General features: G+C 41.4%; 1 protein-coding gene across 2 annotated transcripts in view; it reads right to left on the bottom strand.

Annotated features, from left to right (window-relative positions):
• Nucleotides 1-17643, bottom strand: part of LOC122554250 (MOB kinase activator 3B-like) — a 57982-nt gene that overhangs the window by 14144 nt on the left and 26195 nt on the right. For both annotated transcript variants that reach the window (XM_043698980.2, XM_087990525.1), the window contains exon 3: nt 1208-1410. In XM_043698980.2, the coding sequence (XP_043554915.1) occupies nt 1208-1410 (203 nt within the window). The remainder of the gene's footprint in view (nt 1-1207; nt 1411-17643) is intronic.

Genomic DNA, 17643 nt, shown 5'->3' with positions numbered 1-17643 from the left:
TGGGGCATCAAATTTATATGATTTATAATGAGGGAAGTGACGGCTTGGTAACTGAATTTGCTAAAATTGATAGGAAAATATGTTGTGGTGAAGATATGAGGGGGTTTGAGAAGGATCTAGACTAGTAGAGCTATTGAGCAAAACTCTGGTAGATGGTGTATATTGTGGGAAAATATGAAGTTGTTCACTTTAGCAGGAAAACGTTTAACAAGTGTATCACTTGAATGGAGAATGAAATCTGAGATATAGAGGTACTTGGGTGTTCTAGTGCATGAGTCTCAGGAATTTAGCATGCAGTTTCAGCACATAAATCAAGGAGGCTCAAGGCTAATAAGATGCTATCCTTTGTTATGAAAGGACATAAAAGGAAGGATATTATACTTCAGTTATATACAGCTTTAGTAAGACTACATATCAAATAGTGTGCACAGTATTTTGAGTGCAATGTGGTCTCCTTATTTAAGAAAACATGTAAATACATCAAAGGCACTTCAGAGCAAGATTACTAGATTGAGACCCAGAATGAATGGATTGTCTTAAGGATAGGTTGGACTGGCTGGCCTTGATTGGCGTTTAGGAAAATGAGGGGTGACTTGATTGAAGAGTACAAGATCCTGAATGGTCTTGACAAGGTATATGTGGAGGAATGTTTCTAATTGTGAGCCATTCCCTACCTTGGGTCTCTATTTTAAAATCAGAGGTCACCCTTTCAAAACAGAGCCAAGAGGAATTTCTTTATCTCTGAGTTCTGGGTGTCCTCAGAACTCTTCCTCAGAAGGTGGTGAACTTGGGTCATTAAACATTTCTGAGACAGAGGTGGATAAATGTTTTCTTAGTCAGTGGAATCAAAGATCATTGGAGATAGATAAGAATGTGAAATTCAAAAACACAAACATGTCAGCCATAAACGTATTGATTGATGGCAAGAGCTGAAAATGTGTTGCTGGAAAAGCGCAGCAGGTCAGGCAGCATCCAAAGAACAGGACAATCGACATTTCGGGCATGAGCCCTTCTTCAGGAATGGTGGCAAGGCCCATGATGCCAAATGGGTCTTATATTCTATATCCATAAACATCCATCACTAACGGCAGCTGAACATTTCTACGTCACAATTAGCAAAATGCAAGATTATTTCATCAAAATAAAGCCAACAGAAACATGAAGTCACGGTATGACTCAGAAGCACATACAATCAAAACATACATACCAGAGGCTCCAACTCCCGCTCATCAGTCAAGTCAAACTCTGTCACAAAGTAGTAAAAATGCTTGTAGCAGGTATTGACGTGGGCTTCTGCTCCCATGGCAGTAATCCGATCAAAGTGGTGGATGTAAACATGAACAAAGACTCGGAAAAGTCTCGTGAGAATCTTCTTACAGAGTTGCATAAAATTCTTGGGGAAAGGAACACCTATGGAAGAGGAGACAAAGTTAAAAGTAAAGAGTTTTGTTTTCCCTCATGTACAATTTATTTAAAATAATACAATTATTTTACAGTTTCCTTTTTATCCATTTAGGTGATTGAGTAGCACAGCTGCAAATCCAGATGAGAGTACTGTCAAACTACCTTCATTAACATACAAAGGATACAGTTTTCAGCATTTAACCATCTTTGTGCAAAGTAACACCCCAATGAATCCCCTACTCTTACCAAAGAGGTGGAGGGGAGGGTATGGAAGTACTGGAAACATAGTCAGTGTAAATTATAGTTGCAGCAAAGTGACATTGGCAAACCTTACATTAATGTCATAGGCACACTGAGTGGGCAGTGGTTCTATAGCAATGATGCAGGATAGGGTGAAAGTAAGTTCATAACTTGAACAGAGATACAGTTCTCACACGTTTTCTGTTTCTACAAAAACAAACACTGTGTTGTGGCAAGGTTGCGATGAGCAATTCACTCCACTACTTTCTATAACTCTATCCAACATAATATTCATCAGATTTTTCTCAATAACGAACATGTGCAGAATGTTCCAGTAAATTTGTCTTTGATCCAGCCAATTTTCCAGGCTCTCAGCCAAGAACTCCAAGCACTGCCCGAAGGTCTACTGGAAGAAGGCAGAGGTTGATCCTGACTTTAAAATAATTGATTAGTGAGTTTTGAGAAGATTTGTAGCTCGTGTTGAGGTTCTGGATGTAGGTTTGCTCGCTGAGCTGTAAGGTTCGGTTTCTGACGTTTCTTCACCATACTAGGTAACATCAGTGAGCCTCTGGATGAAGCACTGGTGGTATGGCCCGACCTTTATTTGTGTGTTTAGGTTTCCTTGGGTCAGAGACATCATTTCCTGTGGTGATGTGTAATATTGACTTTCACTTTTCCAATGGAAGGAGTTTGGATTCCAAAATCAATTTTTGGAATTGTTTCTTTGTCATGGGGAAAATTCACGCTTTGTGTCAACTCCAATGAAACCTCTTAACTTTAAAGACTTTTTTAGGTTTCTCCTCAAATGTTCTTAATTAAAAAGAAAGGAGACCCAACCTGCTCATTGTTTCCTATAAATATAACCCAATGGTTCCCTATAAATATAACCCAATGTTCCACTATCATAGAATCATAGAGATGTACAGCATGGAAGCAGACCCTTCAGTCCAATTCGTCCATGCCGACCAAATATCCCAATCCAATCTAGTCCCACCTCCAGCACCCGGCCCATATCCCTCCAAACCCTTTCTATTCATGTACCCATCCAGATGCCTCTTAAATGTTACAATTGTACCAGCCTCCACCACTTTCTTTGGCAGCTCATTCTATACACGTACCACCCTCTGTGTGATCCTCAAAAATATTTTGCATCCCCTCAAATCCCACCATGTTGTACATGTGTTCCTGAATTAAAAGCAGCAGTGGGCTATTTAGTCCCTCTAGACAGTTCCATTATTCAATAAGATCATATCTGATCTGATTGATCACCTCCATATCCACAACCCTCACAAGGTTGAATTCCAAGGTAGTACCACTCACTGCATTAAATAAAATCCTTTCATACCCCCTCCGCTTCTCTTGTCTGAAAAAAATATCCATGCCCCTACCACCCCCCAACCCCCTGTCCTGTACTATTAGCTAATGGGGACAGCTTTTTCTTATTGTTTACCGTGTCTCAAATGGTCATAATCAAGCTCACCTCTATGAAATCTCCCCGCAACCTCCTTTGACCAATGGGGAACAACCCCAGCTTGTCCTAAGCTGGGGTTGTCCTAACCTTGTAGTTAAAAATCCCATGCCAGAAACTATTCTGGTAAAATTTCTCTGTGCCCTTTCAAGAGCCTTCACATTCTCCCTACTTGGTGATGATCAAAACTGGAAGCAGTATGCGTAGTCAAAGCGGAGATTTATAAACATTTAAAAATAATTTGCCTGTTTTTAATTTGGTATCTCTGTTAATAAGACCCAAGCTCCCACAGGCTTGGCTAAATGCGCTCTCAACATATCCTGTCACCTTTGAAGAGGTATGCACCTTAACTTCCAGGTTCCTCAGTCTTTGCATACTCTTTAGAGCTGTTCCATTATGTCTATACTGCATCTCCCTATACCTTCTATCAAAATGTATCACCTCAAATTTCTTTGCGATAAATTCCATTGGCCACTTAGAATCATAGAATTCCTACAGTGCGGAAGCAGGCCATATGGCCCATCGAGTCGGCACAACCCACTGAAGAGCATCCCATCCAGACCAGTCACATTACTGTATCCCCATAACCCTGCATTTACAACGACTAAACTACCCAACTTGCACATCCTTGGACACTATGGGCAAAATCAGATATGGGGAGAACATGCAAACTCCACACAGACAGTCGTACAAGGCTGGAATTGAACCTGGACCTATGATGCTATGAGGCAGCAGTGCTAACTGAACCACTGTACTGCTCCAATTTCTGCCTGCCTGTTTTGCTCAGCTACCTATGTCCTGTTGCAGTCACACCTCCAAGTTGGAATTGTCAAATTTTGCTCTATTGACCAGTATCTAACTTATTTACATACTTAACAATAAAGCAAAAGTCCTAGCACTGAATGCAGGGAACACCTGAGTTTACCATCTTTAAAAGGTCCTAGTTTTTAATTTCCTTCCTAAATCCTAAAAGTTTAACTGAAGAGCCTCAATGGCAATGGTCGTGTCATGCACCTCAATTTTTAACTCATTCCATTCACCGTGCAGAATATCATGCACCCTCACCATGATATACTTTGTTCAGACTCTGTGGTTGCAACATTCCAAGTCATTCCCTCCTGTGCACTAGCTTACCCATTAGTGCTGTGGTTCTAACTCAATGTATCATCACCTCCAGCAATCTCCAGTACAGAGTATTGGCTTGAAGGTGGCATATACACAAGGACAGCTGCCATTCCTATTCATCCGGATGGCCAGCAATCTACTGTCCAGAACACATAGCCTGTAGTGTGGTCACCTCCTGGACTGCAGAATCCACGAAACACTCCGGTTCCCAGTTGCTTTGCACATGATTCCGGTTGCCCCTCAAAGCTGGAAAACCTGAGCTCGACCTGAAGCAGCTGGAAACGTTTTCTACACATATAGTCTCCCACAATGTATAATACATCCTGAAGTTTCCATATGCCACAAGAGTTGCAGGCAACAGTTTTCATCCATGCATGATCTCCAAACCCGCTTTCAGAGTCTAGTTAGTACCTTGTTCAAACAATTAATTTCAATTAATCCCTCCTCTGCTTTGTGTAAATAATCATTTGTTTTTACAACAAACATATTGTTTGTGCTGAGGAGAAACCCACATTGCAACATGCAGATGGGAATTATTTGTAAAATATAAAGAAGTCAGAGTATTTTCTCACCAATCACTTGTGGAGCAGATGGTGATAATCAAGATGAATCAAACTTTGTCACTAGTCTCAAGTGTGAAAATGAAATGTTACATTATCCTGTAAACAATGTGCTCCATTGTGTTGTGAGCAAGTATTTATTTCACTAATGACAGAAGACCCATGTATTCTTGAGTTTTATGTTGAAACAACAAGAGAATTGAAGAAGGTAGCTACCTATATATTATACAATATATATGTATATATACATATATGCTCAAAAAATTTTGAGAAAGTAATACCCAACAAACCTCTTCAAAAAATAAAAGCAAATTGTGTTAAAGGGGCAATGGTAACTTGGTTACATAATCGGCTGAAGTATATGAGACAGGAATGGCAAAAATACGTTTGTCTCATCGGAGAGATGGATGCAGTGGAATTTTACAAGAGTGGATCTTAGGACAATTGCATTTCTTGCAAAATAGGATACAGAACTCTAATGCAGAAAACTGAAAGCAGGATACTAGCTGAATTCCAGAATGCATTGATAGTCTGCTGAGATAGGCGGAGGCAACTTAGGGCAGGTAAATGTTCAGTGATGCACTTTGGGAGAGAAACAATGGAGTTACAGAAATCAGCACATTTTCGAGGGCAGTGAATGAACAAAGAAACCTGGGGTGGGTCCATATTAACTAATTCTTCAAAGTGCCAAGGCAAGTTAAGGCAGTTCAGGAAGTGCATGTGATACTTGGCTCTAAAAGGCATTGAATTCAAAACAAGCAAGTCATGCTAAACCTTGAAAGGTTACCGTTCTGGTCTCAATGGATATGAAGTCATAGAACGATATGAAATAGAAGGACATCATGTTGTCATTTATGCCTCTGCCAATTTTTTGGTAGAGCTATCCAATTAATTGTATTTTGCCTGCTCTTTCCCCTTGGTCTGATGGTACATAGGAGGAGAAACGTTGGGCACCACATCTTAAAGAGGGCTGTCAAGGCTCTAGTGAGGCTACAGAGAAGGTTGCCATGATGATGTCAAATTTGAAAGAGTTTACTGGTATGGACAGATTGGAAAAACTGGAAGTGTTGTCATAGCAAAACAGAACAACAAGTGGAGACAAGGTAGTAATATTCAGAAGAATGATGGATTTTGACAGAGTAATTAGGAAATCATGGGAACAGACCCTTCATTCCAACGTGTCCAGATACCCTAATTTAATCTTGTCCTATTTGCCAGTATTTGGCCCATATTCCTCTAATTATTCATGTACGCATCCAGGTGCCTTTTAAATGTTGTAATTGTACCAGCCTCCACCACTTCCTCCGGCAGTTTATTCCATAAATGCACCACCCTCTGCATGAAAAAGTTGCCCCTTAGGTCCCTTTTAAATCTTTCCCCTCTCACCTTAAACCTATGCCCTCTAGTTTTGGACTCCTGTACCCTGGATTTTATAAACCTCTACAGGTCACTCCTCAGCTTCCGACGCTCGAGGGAAACCTACCCCAGCCTAATAAGCCTCTCCCTATAGCTCAAATCCTCCAACATCATTGTAAATCTTTTCTGAACCTTTTCAAGTTTAACAACAATTTTCCAATAGCAAGGAGAGCACAGTATTCCAGAAGTGGCTTAACCAATGTCCTGTACAGCCACAACATGACCTCCCAACGCCTACCCTCAGTGTACTGACCAATAATACATGCCTATGGTCAAGGAAAGGCCGCCAGCATTCTTAAAGATCCATTCCACCATGGCAATGTTTTTCTACAACCTCTACCATCAGGGAAAAGGTACAGAAGCCTGAACACACGCACCAGCCGGTTTCGCAACAGTTTCTACCCTACTGTTGTTAGAATACTAAATGGACTCATATTAACATTCATCTGTACCTGTGTTATTGTTTTTACCGCTGTTTACCTATTATTTACTATCTATGCTACCTAACTATGTGATCGACCTATATTGCTCACAAGACAAAGCTTTTCACTGTGCCTCAGTACACGTGACAATAAATTCAATTCAATTCAATTCAATTCAATAAAGGCAAACGCACCAATCACCTTCACTGTCCTGTCTGCTCGAGACTCTACTTTCAAGGAATTATGAACCTGCACTCCAAAGTCTCTTTGTTTGGCAACACTTCCCAGGACCTTGCCATTAATTGTACAAGACCTGCCCTGATTTGCTCTACCTGAGGCCACAGCCATTTACAATCTATACTAATGACTTCAGTGAACTGTAATGTATCTATATTTGTTGATTAAGGTGGCAAGGTAAACTGTGGGTAGGACACAAAAAGGCTGCAAAGAGATATAGGTAGGTAAAGTGACCAGGCAACAAGATAGCAGATGCAGTGAAGATTGAAATTATTCACTTTTGTTGTAATATTAGACAAGCAGAACTTGTTTAAAAGGTGTGAAACTAGTAAATGTTAATTTTCAAAGATTCTTGGGTGTGCTTGTACTAAGAATGCAGAAAGATGAGTAAGCAGATATCCAGAGCTCAGAGCTAAAATACTTTGGCAAAAGAATTAGGCAGGGCAATAGGAATAATTTTCTTCAGAGTATCTGTGATCTGGAATACCTCAAAATAGTGGTGAAATCAGACACAACAAGAACCTTCAAAAGGCAATTGAACATGAATACGAAAATAACAAATTTGCAGGGTTATAGGGAAAAGCTAAATCAGAAACATAGGGCTAAATTGCATACTGCTGTTCCTATCTGCCATTCAATAAGACCATGGTTGTTCTGTGACTTGACTTTTTATACCAACCTGTTAACCCTTTACATAATTTTATACGTGATACTGACAGAATTAACTATCAATCAAGCAGAAAAATGTTTGTAGAAAATAATTTAAAACTTCTCTCATCCCTTTGCATGTAGAAGTGGTTCCTAATTTCACGCCTGAAAGTCTAAAAAGAGTTAGGCATATGTCTCTTGTCCAAGACTTGAAAACCCACCAGAAATTGTTTGTCCCAACCTATGCAATTGCTCTGTATGACAGCTTGAAAACTTTAATGAGACCACTTCTATGTTCAAAATTCTAGGAAATATCCCATTAATTTGTGCAATGTTGCCTCATTATTTAACTTTCGGAGTCCAGATATCATTGTGATAAAAGCAGACGTCACACCCACCAAGGCCAAAATATTATTTGAGGTGTGATATCCAGAACCGTTCACATTACCCCAGGTGTAGTCTAACAAAGGCACTGTATCACTGAAGCATAACTTCTACTTTCTCCTTCCTAATTGTCCAACTATAAACACCAGTACTCCATCAACCTTTTCGATTGTGACCTGCTCATAACATTTTAATGATCAATATATAATCGATCACCAAGTCAACCTGATTGATGGGTTTGGCTCCCAGTTGCCTTAGGACATTAGAGAAAGGTAGTATGTGGTTACATTTGTTTGCTTCACACAAAAGAGAATGGTCCACAACATAAAATGATATCATATGACACCAGATAGTGCCATACATCCCAGAAACAGACCCTTTTGTCCAACCTGTCCATGCCGACTAGACATTCCAATCTAACCTATTCCCATTTCCCAGTATTTGATCCATATCCCTCTAAAGTTGCTCTATTCATATATCCTTCCAAATGTCTTTTAATTGTACCTACCTCCATCACTTACACTTGTTCCATACACGCATCACCCTCTGTGTGAGAAAGTTACCTCTCAGATCCTTTTTGAATCTTTCCCCCTCACCTTAAACCTACACCCTCCAGTTATGGACTCCCTCACCCTAGAAAAAAGGACCTTGGCTATTCACCCTCATGATTTTAAAAGCCTCTATGAGGTCACCCCTCAGCTCCAATGAAAAAGGTCTGGCCTATTCAGCCTCTCCCTATAACTCAAACCCTTGTTTTTTGATCAGGCCAGACCCCTCAAAACCTTTCAACAAAGTAGCCCAGACTCCTACTTTGCTAGTTGTTTTCAGCAGGTGTAAAGTGGGTATTCCAGGGGAGAATCAGCTAGTCAAATCACTTAGTTTTAAACAAAACAGAATTTATTTACAAGCTTACCGAATGAAACACGAAGAACAGAAAACAGCATATCGAGTAATTTATCCTATCCAAAAACCCAACAGATCATCCCACTTAATGACACTGATCTAAAAATACTTGCAACAATACCCATAACTAACACTTGGCACAAAACCCAATTCTGACAGGATAGGAGTCAGAGGGAGAATCAACCTGAGCTTGCTTCTGAATTCCAGAGTTTCCAACAACTACTGCTTAAAAAAACCAAACCAGTGAAAAGCTGTGCTGGGAGAACTGGCCACACCCCTTTCATTGTACAAGTTTTTTTTAAAAAGCTTGAATGCCCTCTGCCTGAGGCAGTATCTGTTAGCTGAAAGAAATTGGCCCTAAAACCCATCCAAACTCAGACTTTTCAGAACCTGTTTTTTCCCAACCTCCTGAAGAGAAAAACCAAGGACAACCTAACCTTGTTACAGGAACAGCTTCGTCACACCCTCCAGTCCCAACAGCATCCTTGTAAAACCTTTCTGCACCCTCTCAAGTTTAATAACATCCTTCCTATGGAAGTTCAACCAGAATTGAATGCAGTATTCTAAAAGCAGCCTCAACAATGTCCTGTATGGCCACAATATAATATCCCAACTCCTAAATTCAATATTTTAACCAATGAAGGCAAGTGTTCAAATGTCTTCTTCACTACCCTGTCTATCTGTGACTTCACTTTCAGTTTAGAGGAACAAATATGCAGGGAGACTGGGGAGACATTCAGGAGCAATAGGGCTGTCATAGTCAGGGATTTTAATTTTCCTCACAGACTGGGACTGCCAGAGCATTAAAGGTTTTAGGTGGGGTTGAATTTGTTAAGTGCATTCAGGAACGTTTCCTCGAGCAGTATATACAGGGTCCTACTCAGGAAAAGGCAAAACCTGACCTACTTCTGGGAAATAGGGCAGGACAGCTGATTGAGGTGACAGTGGGGAAGCACTTTGGGACCAGTGACCATAGGTCTATTAATTTTAAAATAGTTATGGAGAGGGACAAAACTGGTCCAAAAGTTCAAGTTCTAAATTGGGTCAAGGTGAATTTTGTTGGAATTAGACAGGAGCTTGCAGGGGTTGACTAGAGTATCTTGTTTGTAGGCAAAGGGACCACTGGCAAATGGGAGGCCTTTAAAAGTGAGATAGCTAGAGTTCAAGGTCTATATATTCCTGTAAGGGTGAAAGGCAAAGTTGATAAGCATAGTGAACACTGGATGACAACAGATATCTTGGCTTTGACCAGAAAAAAAGGAGGTATGGTTCATGTATAGGCTCCTGGGATCAAGGGAATCCCTGGAGATATATAGGGGATACAGGAATCTACTGTTGAAGGAAATCACGAGGGCAAAAAGAGGGCATGAGATAGCCTTGGCTGAGAAGATTATGGTAAATCCAAAGAGGTTCTTTAAGTATATTAAAGGAAAAAGAATAACTAGAGAGAATAGGATGCCACAAGGACCAAAGTGGACATGTATGTATAGAACCACAGGAGATGGGCGAGATCCTCAATTAATATTTCTTCTGTGTTTACAGTGGAAAAAGACATGAAGACTTGGGAACTTGAGGAAGTTAGTGGTCATATCTTGGGGACAGTCCATAATCACAGTAGAGGAAGTTATGGATGTATTAGAATGTGTGAAGTGGGTAAATCTCCTGGTCCTGACCAGATATATCCAAGACTCTATCGGCATTGACAAGGTGGACCGAAGAGTCTGTTTCCCTGCTGTCCATGCTAACACTGCAAGAGGCTATAGAAGAAGTTGTGGAGACCCTGGCTGATTGTTTTGCATCATCATTAACCACTGGTCAGCTCCCAAAAGACTAGAGGGTAGTGAATTTGTGCCCTTATTCAAGAAGGGCTGCAAAGAAAAACCTGGGAACTATAGACCAGTAAGCCTAAGTGGTAGGTAAATTACTTGACAAGATTTTGATAGATAAGATATACGTGTATTTGGAAAGACAGGGTTTAATTAGGAATGATCAGCATGGCTTTGTGTGTAGAGATCATACCTCCCAAGTTTGTCAGAGTTCTTTAATGAAGTGACCAGGAATATAGACAAAGGCAGGGTGGTAGATGTAGTCTATGTAGATTTCAGTAAGTCCAAAGATGTGCAGGCCATGCTAAATTTCTCATAATGTTAGGTGCATTAGCCAGAGGGAAATGGCACTGAGTGGGTTACACTTTGGAGGGTCAGTGTGGACTTGTTGAGCCGAAGGGCCGGTTTCCACACTGTAATCTAATAATCTAATCTAATCTACCTTTGATTAAGTTCCACAAGGTAGGCTACTCAGGAAGTTTAGATCACATGGAATCCAGGGGAAGCTGCCAAATTGGATACACAATTGGCTTAATGGTAGGAAGCAGAGGGTAATTGTGAAAGGATGCTTGTTTGACTGGAGACCTGTGTCTAATGGAGTGCCTCAGAGGTCAGTGCCAGGCCCATTGTTGTTTGTTATCTGTATTAATGATTTGGAGGAGAATGTACAAGGAGTGATTAGTAAGTTTGCAGATGACACTAAAATAGGCAGTATCGTGGAAAATGAGGAACATTAAGAGAAATTGCAGCAGAACCTTGATCAACTGAGGAAGTGGGCCGAGAATTAGCAAATGGAGGTTAATATATACAGAAAAACCGTGATAATCTGAACGAGGCAGGTGGGGAGTATTTTGTTTGGATAATTGATCAAGGTTCCCGTGGCGGCCCTGTTCCTGCTCCCGCTGTACGTTTATTTAAATTTAATAAAAAAATTTATGGAACCTTGAGATCTTGTTTGGATAATCTGAAATTTGGATAATTGATGTTCGGATAACAAAGGCTGTTCTGGTGATACATGTGAGGTTTTGCATTTGGAAAATCAAATTAATGTAGGAGTTTCATGGTGAACGGTAAGGCTTTAAGGGGTGTAGTGGAACAGAGGGACCTTGGAGTTCACTTGCATGGTCCTCTGAAAGTGGAGTCATAGGTAGACAGGGCAGTGAAGAAGGCTTTTTGTCACACCGGCCTTCATCATCATGACTCTGAGTATAGAAGTTGAGAAGCTATGTGGCAGTTGTACAGGATGTTGGTGAGGCCGCACTTGGGAGTATTGTGTACAGTTTTGGTCACCTTGCTATAGGAAGGATGCTATTAAACTGGAAAGAGCGCTGAAGAAATTTACAATGGTATTGCCAGGACCCAATGGTCTAAGCTATAGGGAGAGATTGGACAAGCTAGGACTTTTTTCTTTAGAGCATAGGAGACTGAGGTGGGATCTCATAGATTATAAGATTATAAGGGGCATGGAAAGGGTGAATGCACTCAGTCTTTTTCCGAGGGTTAAGGAATCAAAGACTCGAGAGCATCAGTTCAAGGGTAGAGGAGAAAAAAGATTAAAGGGAACCTGAGGAGTAATTTTTTTGTTTTTTACACAGAGGGTGGAACACATAGGGAATGAGCTCCCAGCAGAAGGGTACATTAACAACATTTAAAAGACATTTTGACAAATACATCGATAGAAAGAGTATAGAGGGATATGGGCCATGTACAGGGAAATAGGGTTAGCCTGGATGGACATTTTGATCGGCATGGATGAGCTTGGGCCAAAGGGTCTGTCTCCGTTGTAGGTCTCCATGGCTCTATGGCACTTTCACGGAACTATGCATCTACATCTCTAGGTGTCTTTGCTTGATTGAACAGGTGGTTGATTAACATGAAATTGTGAAACTTAGGAGGTTTGAGCTATAGCGAGAGGCTGAACAGGCTGGGGCTGTTTTCCCTGGAGCGTCAGAGGCTGAGGGGTGACCTTATAGAGGTTTACAAAATTATGAGGGGCTTGGGTAGAATAAACAGGCAAAGTTTTTTCCCTGGGGTCGGGGAGTCCAGAACTAGAGGATATAGGTTTAGGGTGAGAGGGGAAAGATACAAAAGAGACCTACGGGGCAACATTTTCACGCAGAGGGTGGTGCGTGTATGGAATGAGCCAGCGAAAGTGGTGGAGGCTGGTACAATTGCAACATTTAAAAGGCATTTGGATGGGTATCTGAATAGGAAGGGTTTGGAGGGATATGGGCCAGATGCTGGCAGTTGGGACTAGATTGGGTTGGGATATCTGGTCGGCATGGACGGGTTGGACCAAAGGGTCTGTTTCCGTGCGGTACATCTCTATGGGTGCCATTGTTACAATCACAGTAAAAATGGACTGTCAATATTCAATGCCTGAAATAACTCCAGAGGCTTGTATCCAGTCACCAAGTCACCCGTTATTTAGACATTGATAGTCCTTGACTATGGTACTGCGTTAGAGAGAGTCAAGCACCCGAGTGTCAGTTTCTCTGACACTCACCATTTTTAAATGTCAGCCAAGGCTCCCTGATTGGACCAAATCAACAGCCCCAATCAGGGAACTCATATTCTATGATGTCCAGCTGGCTGACCTCATTACAATCACTAGAACATCCATCATCTGATTATCATATCCAAGATCTTTCATGGACTAAAACATGTTTTTTGGAAAGAACAAATATTGACCTAAATACAGAGCTGTGATCATCTGACCAGAGATTGAGGCAAATCCAGGGAACTGAAATGGAATCAATGAAACAGATAGCATTGAGAATACCAAAAGACTGAAACAAACCAAATGAGTCAGTTTCAAGAAATGTGCATATAGTACATAGAACATAGAAGAATACAGCGCAGTACAGGCCCTTCGGCCCTCAATGTTGCGCCGATCCAAGCCCACCTAACCTACACTAGCCCACTATCCTCCATATGCCTATCCAATGCCCGCTTAAATGCCCATAATGAGGGAGAGAGTCCACCACTGCTACTGGCAGGGCATTCCATGAACTCACGACTCGCTGAGTAAAGAACCTACCCCTAACATCTCTCCTATATCTCCCCCCCCTTAATTTAAAGCTATGCCCCCTTGCAATAGCTGACTCCATACGTGGAAAAAGATTCTCACTGTCGACCCTATCTAAACCCCTAATCATCTTGTACACCTCTATCAGGTCACCTCTAAACCTTCTTTTCTCCAATGAAAACAACCCCAAGTGCCTCAGCCTTTCCTCATACGATCTTTCTACCATACCAGGCAACATCCTGGTAAACCTCCTCTGCACCTGTTCCAGTGCCTCCACATCCTTCCTATAGTATGGCGACCAATACTCCAGATGCGGCCGCACCAGAGTCTTATACAACTGCAACATGACCTCAGTACTCCGGAACTCAATTCCTCTACCAATAAAAGCCAGTACGCCATATGCCTTCTTCACCACACTATTTACCTGGGTGGCAACTTTCAAAGATCTGTGTACATGGACACCAAGATCCCTCTGCTCAACCACACTACCAAGTATCTGACCATTAGCCCAGTACCCCATCTTTTTGTTACTCTTACCAAAGTGAATCACCTCACACTTAGCTACATTGAACTCCATTTGCCACCTTTCTGCCCAGTTCTGCAGCTTATCTATATCCCGCTGTAACCTGCCACATCCTTCCTCACTGTCTACAACTCCTCCGACTTTTGTATCATCCGCAAACTTGCTCACCCAACCTTCTAACCCCTCCTCCAGGTCATTTATAAAAATGACAAACAGCAATGGTCCCAAAACAGATCCTTGCCAAACACCGCTAGTGACGGCACTCCAAGATGAACCTTTGCCATCAACTACTACCCTCTGTCTTCTTCCAGCCAGCCAACTCCTAATCCAAACCTCCAACTCACCCTCAATGCCATACCTCCGTATTTTTTGCAGTAGTCTACCATGGGGAACCTTATCAAACGCCTTACTAAAATCCATATACACCACATCTACCGCCTTCCCCTCGTCCACCTCCTTAGTCACCTTCTCAAAGAATTCAATAAGGTTTGTGAGGCACGACCTGCCCTTCACAAAACCATGCTGACTATCCTTGATCACATTATTCCTATCCAGATGTTCATAAATCCTATCCCTTACAATTCTCTAAGATTTTGCCCACAACAGAAGTGAGACTCACCGGCCTATAGTTACTAGGGTTATCCCTACTCCCCTTTTTGAACAAGGGAACCACATTTGCTATCCTCCAGTCTTCTGGCACTACTCCTGTAGACAAAGAGGACATAAAAATCAAGGCCAATGGCTCTGCAATCTCCTCCCTTGCTTCCCAGAGAATCCTAGGATAAATGCCATCAGGCCCAGGGGACTTATCTATTTTCACCCTTTCCAGAAAAGGGTGAAAATCTTGTTTATCTTGTTTATTTCACGGTTGTAAAGTATTCAGTTCGGAAGGAACAAATTCAGAAATATACAAAGCCAGGATGTACATTAACAGTTACTTTCAGTAGCAAAGAGTGAAAAAAAATGAACATAATAGAAAGGATACAGCAAGCCTTTGTCATTCTGCTCTCCTCAACCTTCAAGTCAAGGGTGGGGGGGGGGGGGGGGGGGGGGGAGTAAGAAAGATGGAATTTGCATTATTGATAAAGAAAGCTATCACTTGCAGTAATGCAGGAGGAAGTCCTTGATGGGTCTTCAAATGAGGTCATCTGGGTAGAGTTTAGAAATAAAAAAAGAGGCAATTACCTTGCTGGGATTATAATGCAGGCCTCCTCACAGGGAGATAGAGGAGCAAATCTGTACGCAAATTACAAGAAACAGGGTTATAGTTGTAGAGGTTTCTTAACATTAACTGGGATTAACTGGATATGAAAGGATTAGAACAGGGTGGAATTTTAAAAGTGCATCCTGGAGAACATTTTATGCAATTCGGTAGACCTTTTTGAGATGGGGCAGTGCTGGACCTAATCCTAGGGAATGAAACTGGTCAAATAGTTCAAGGTTCAATGGGTGAAAACTTGGGGACAGTGACCATAACTCTAAGTTTAAAGGTCATCATGTAAAGGAATAAGGATAATACAAAAGTTTGTGTCTAAATTGGCAGAAGGCCAATTGCAATATAATTAGGCAGGAACTAGCAAACATAGACTAGGAGCAAGTACTTGAAGGTACAATCCACACTTGGAAAGTGGGAGCCATTTGCAAGTAGGGTAGTGAGAATTCAGGGCCAGTGTGTTTTTCTAAGAATGAAGGGCAAGGGCAGCAAGTCTAGGGATCCTGGATGTCAAGAGTGGGGTATCAAGGAAAATGCTTTAGGACAGCCCAAAGCCCTTCTGCAAATAATGGTGTACTTTGTTACTGTTTCAATGCAGGAGGTGCAGCAACCAACTCACACGCGGTCAGATCTAATAAACAACAATGTGACAAAGCATCAGAAAACCTCTAATTATGTATGATTCGGAGATGCCGGTGTTGGACTGGGCTGTACAAAGTTAAAAATCACACAACACCAGGTTATAGTCCAACAGGTTTAATTGGAAGCACACTAGCTTTTGGAGCGACGCTCCTTCAGGACAATCACCCGATGAAGGAGTGTCGCTCCGAAAGCTAACGTGCTTCCAATTAAACCTGTTAGACTATAACCTGGTGTTGTGTGATTTTTAATCTAATTATGTAGACTGAGGAATAATATATTGGCCAGATGTGGGGACAACTCCACTTCTGTTCTTCAAAACAATGTTGTGGGATCTTTCACATCTATTTGAAAGGGTTGTGGAGTCTCAGTTTAACTTATCATCCAAACAATGGCACCTCCAGTTAGTGCAGTGGATATTGTGTGCTCAAATCCTTGGAATGGAACATAAAACCTCCAACCTTTTACTTGTTAAAACTGAGCCATGGGTACTACGAATGAATGATGGTAGGATTGGCAGCCTTTCAGCAGAATAGGCCAAGGAGCCAGGCAGGAAAAGGGACCATGAATAAGCAGTATGAAGATAGCCACAGCTCCCACAACTTCACACAGAATGTTGCAGCAACAGGAGTAAGCCATTTAGCTCTTCAAGCCTGCTCTGCCATTTAATAAGATGCTCCGCCACTCTGGTTGTAGTCTCGGCTCTACTTTCCTATTGCACTCCATGATCCTCGATGGCTTTATCAATCAAAAGATCAATCTCTACATCAAGTAAACTTAACAATTTCAACTACCACCTGAAGACACTACAAGCCTCAGAGAAAACAAGTCCTCATTCATCTTAAAAGAAAGGCCTCTTATTCTTCAACTATGTCCCTAATTTTAGTTTCTCCCATATCCTTCTGGTATCCAATCCTTTCAAATGCATATATTTTGTTAAAAATCACATCTCGTTCTTCTGAATTCCAATGCGTTTAGGCCTGACCTGCTCAAACTTTCTTCATAAAGTAAGACCTTCATCCAGTAATGAGTTCACTGCACCATCTCCAAACGGCTTCTGAAGTAACTTCATTTTATCAAAATAAGGAGACCAAAACTGAACAGATGTGGTTTCACCAGTGCACTGTACAACTAGAGTAAAACCTCCCTACTTTTTGTTCCATTCCCCTTAAAATAAACACTTACATTCCATTCAACTTCCCAAAGATTTGCTATTTTGGCAAACTAATTTGTTATAATTCACGTACCAGGATGTCTAGATTCCTATGCATCAGGTTTTTAAAAGCACATTCCTTTTCTATTATATGTGCCAGATATGAACAAGTTCACATGGACAAACAGTAGTGGGGAACAAGGAAATGGTTGAGGAACTAAATAATTACTTGGTGTCAGTCTTCATGGTGGAAGACACAAGTAATAACCCAAAAATTCAAAAGAGTGAGGGGGCAGAGCCGACTATGGTGGTCATCACCAAGGAGAAGGTGCTAGAAAAACTGAATGGCCTGAAGGTGGATAAATCACCTGGACCAGATGGACTATACCCCAGAGTTCTAGCGGAAATAGCTGAAGAGATAATGGAAGTGTTAGTGGTGATCTTTCAGAAATTG

Source organism: Chiloscyllium plagiosum, unplaced genomic scaffold (genome assembly GCF_037043375.1).
Source record: "Chiloscyllium plagiosum isolate Xiang-an unplaced genomic scaffold, Cpla_swu_hap1 HiC_scaffold_9, whole genome shotgun sequence".
Taxonomy (NCBI): Eukaryota; Metazoa; Chordata; class Chondrichthyes; order Orectolobiformes; family Hemiscylliidae; genus Chiloscyllium; species Chiloscyllium plagiosum.
This window is presented reverse-complemented; position numbering and strand designations above follow the sequence as displayed.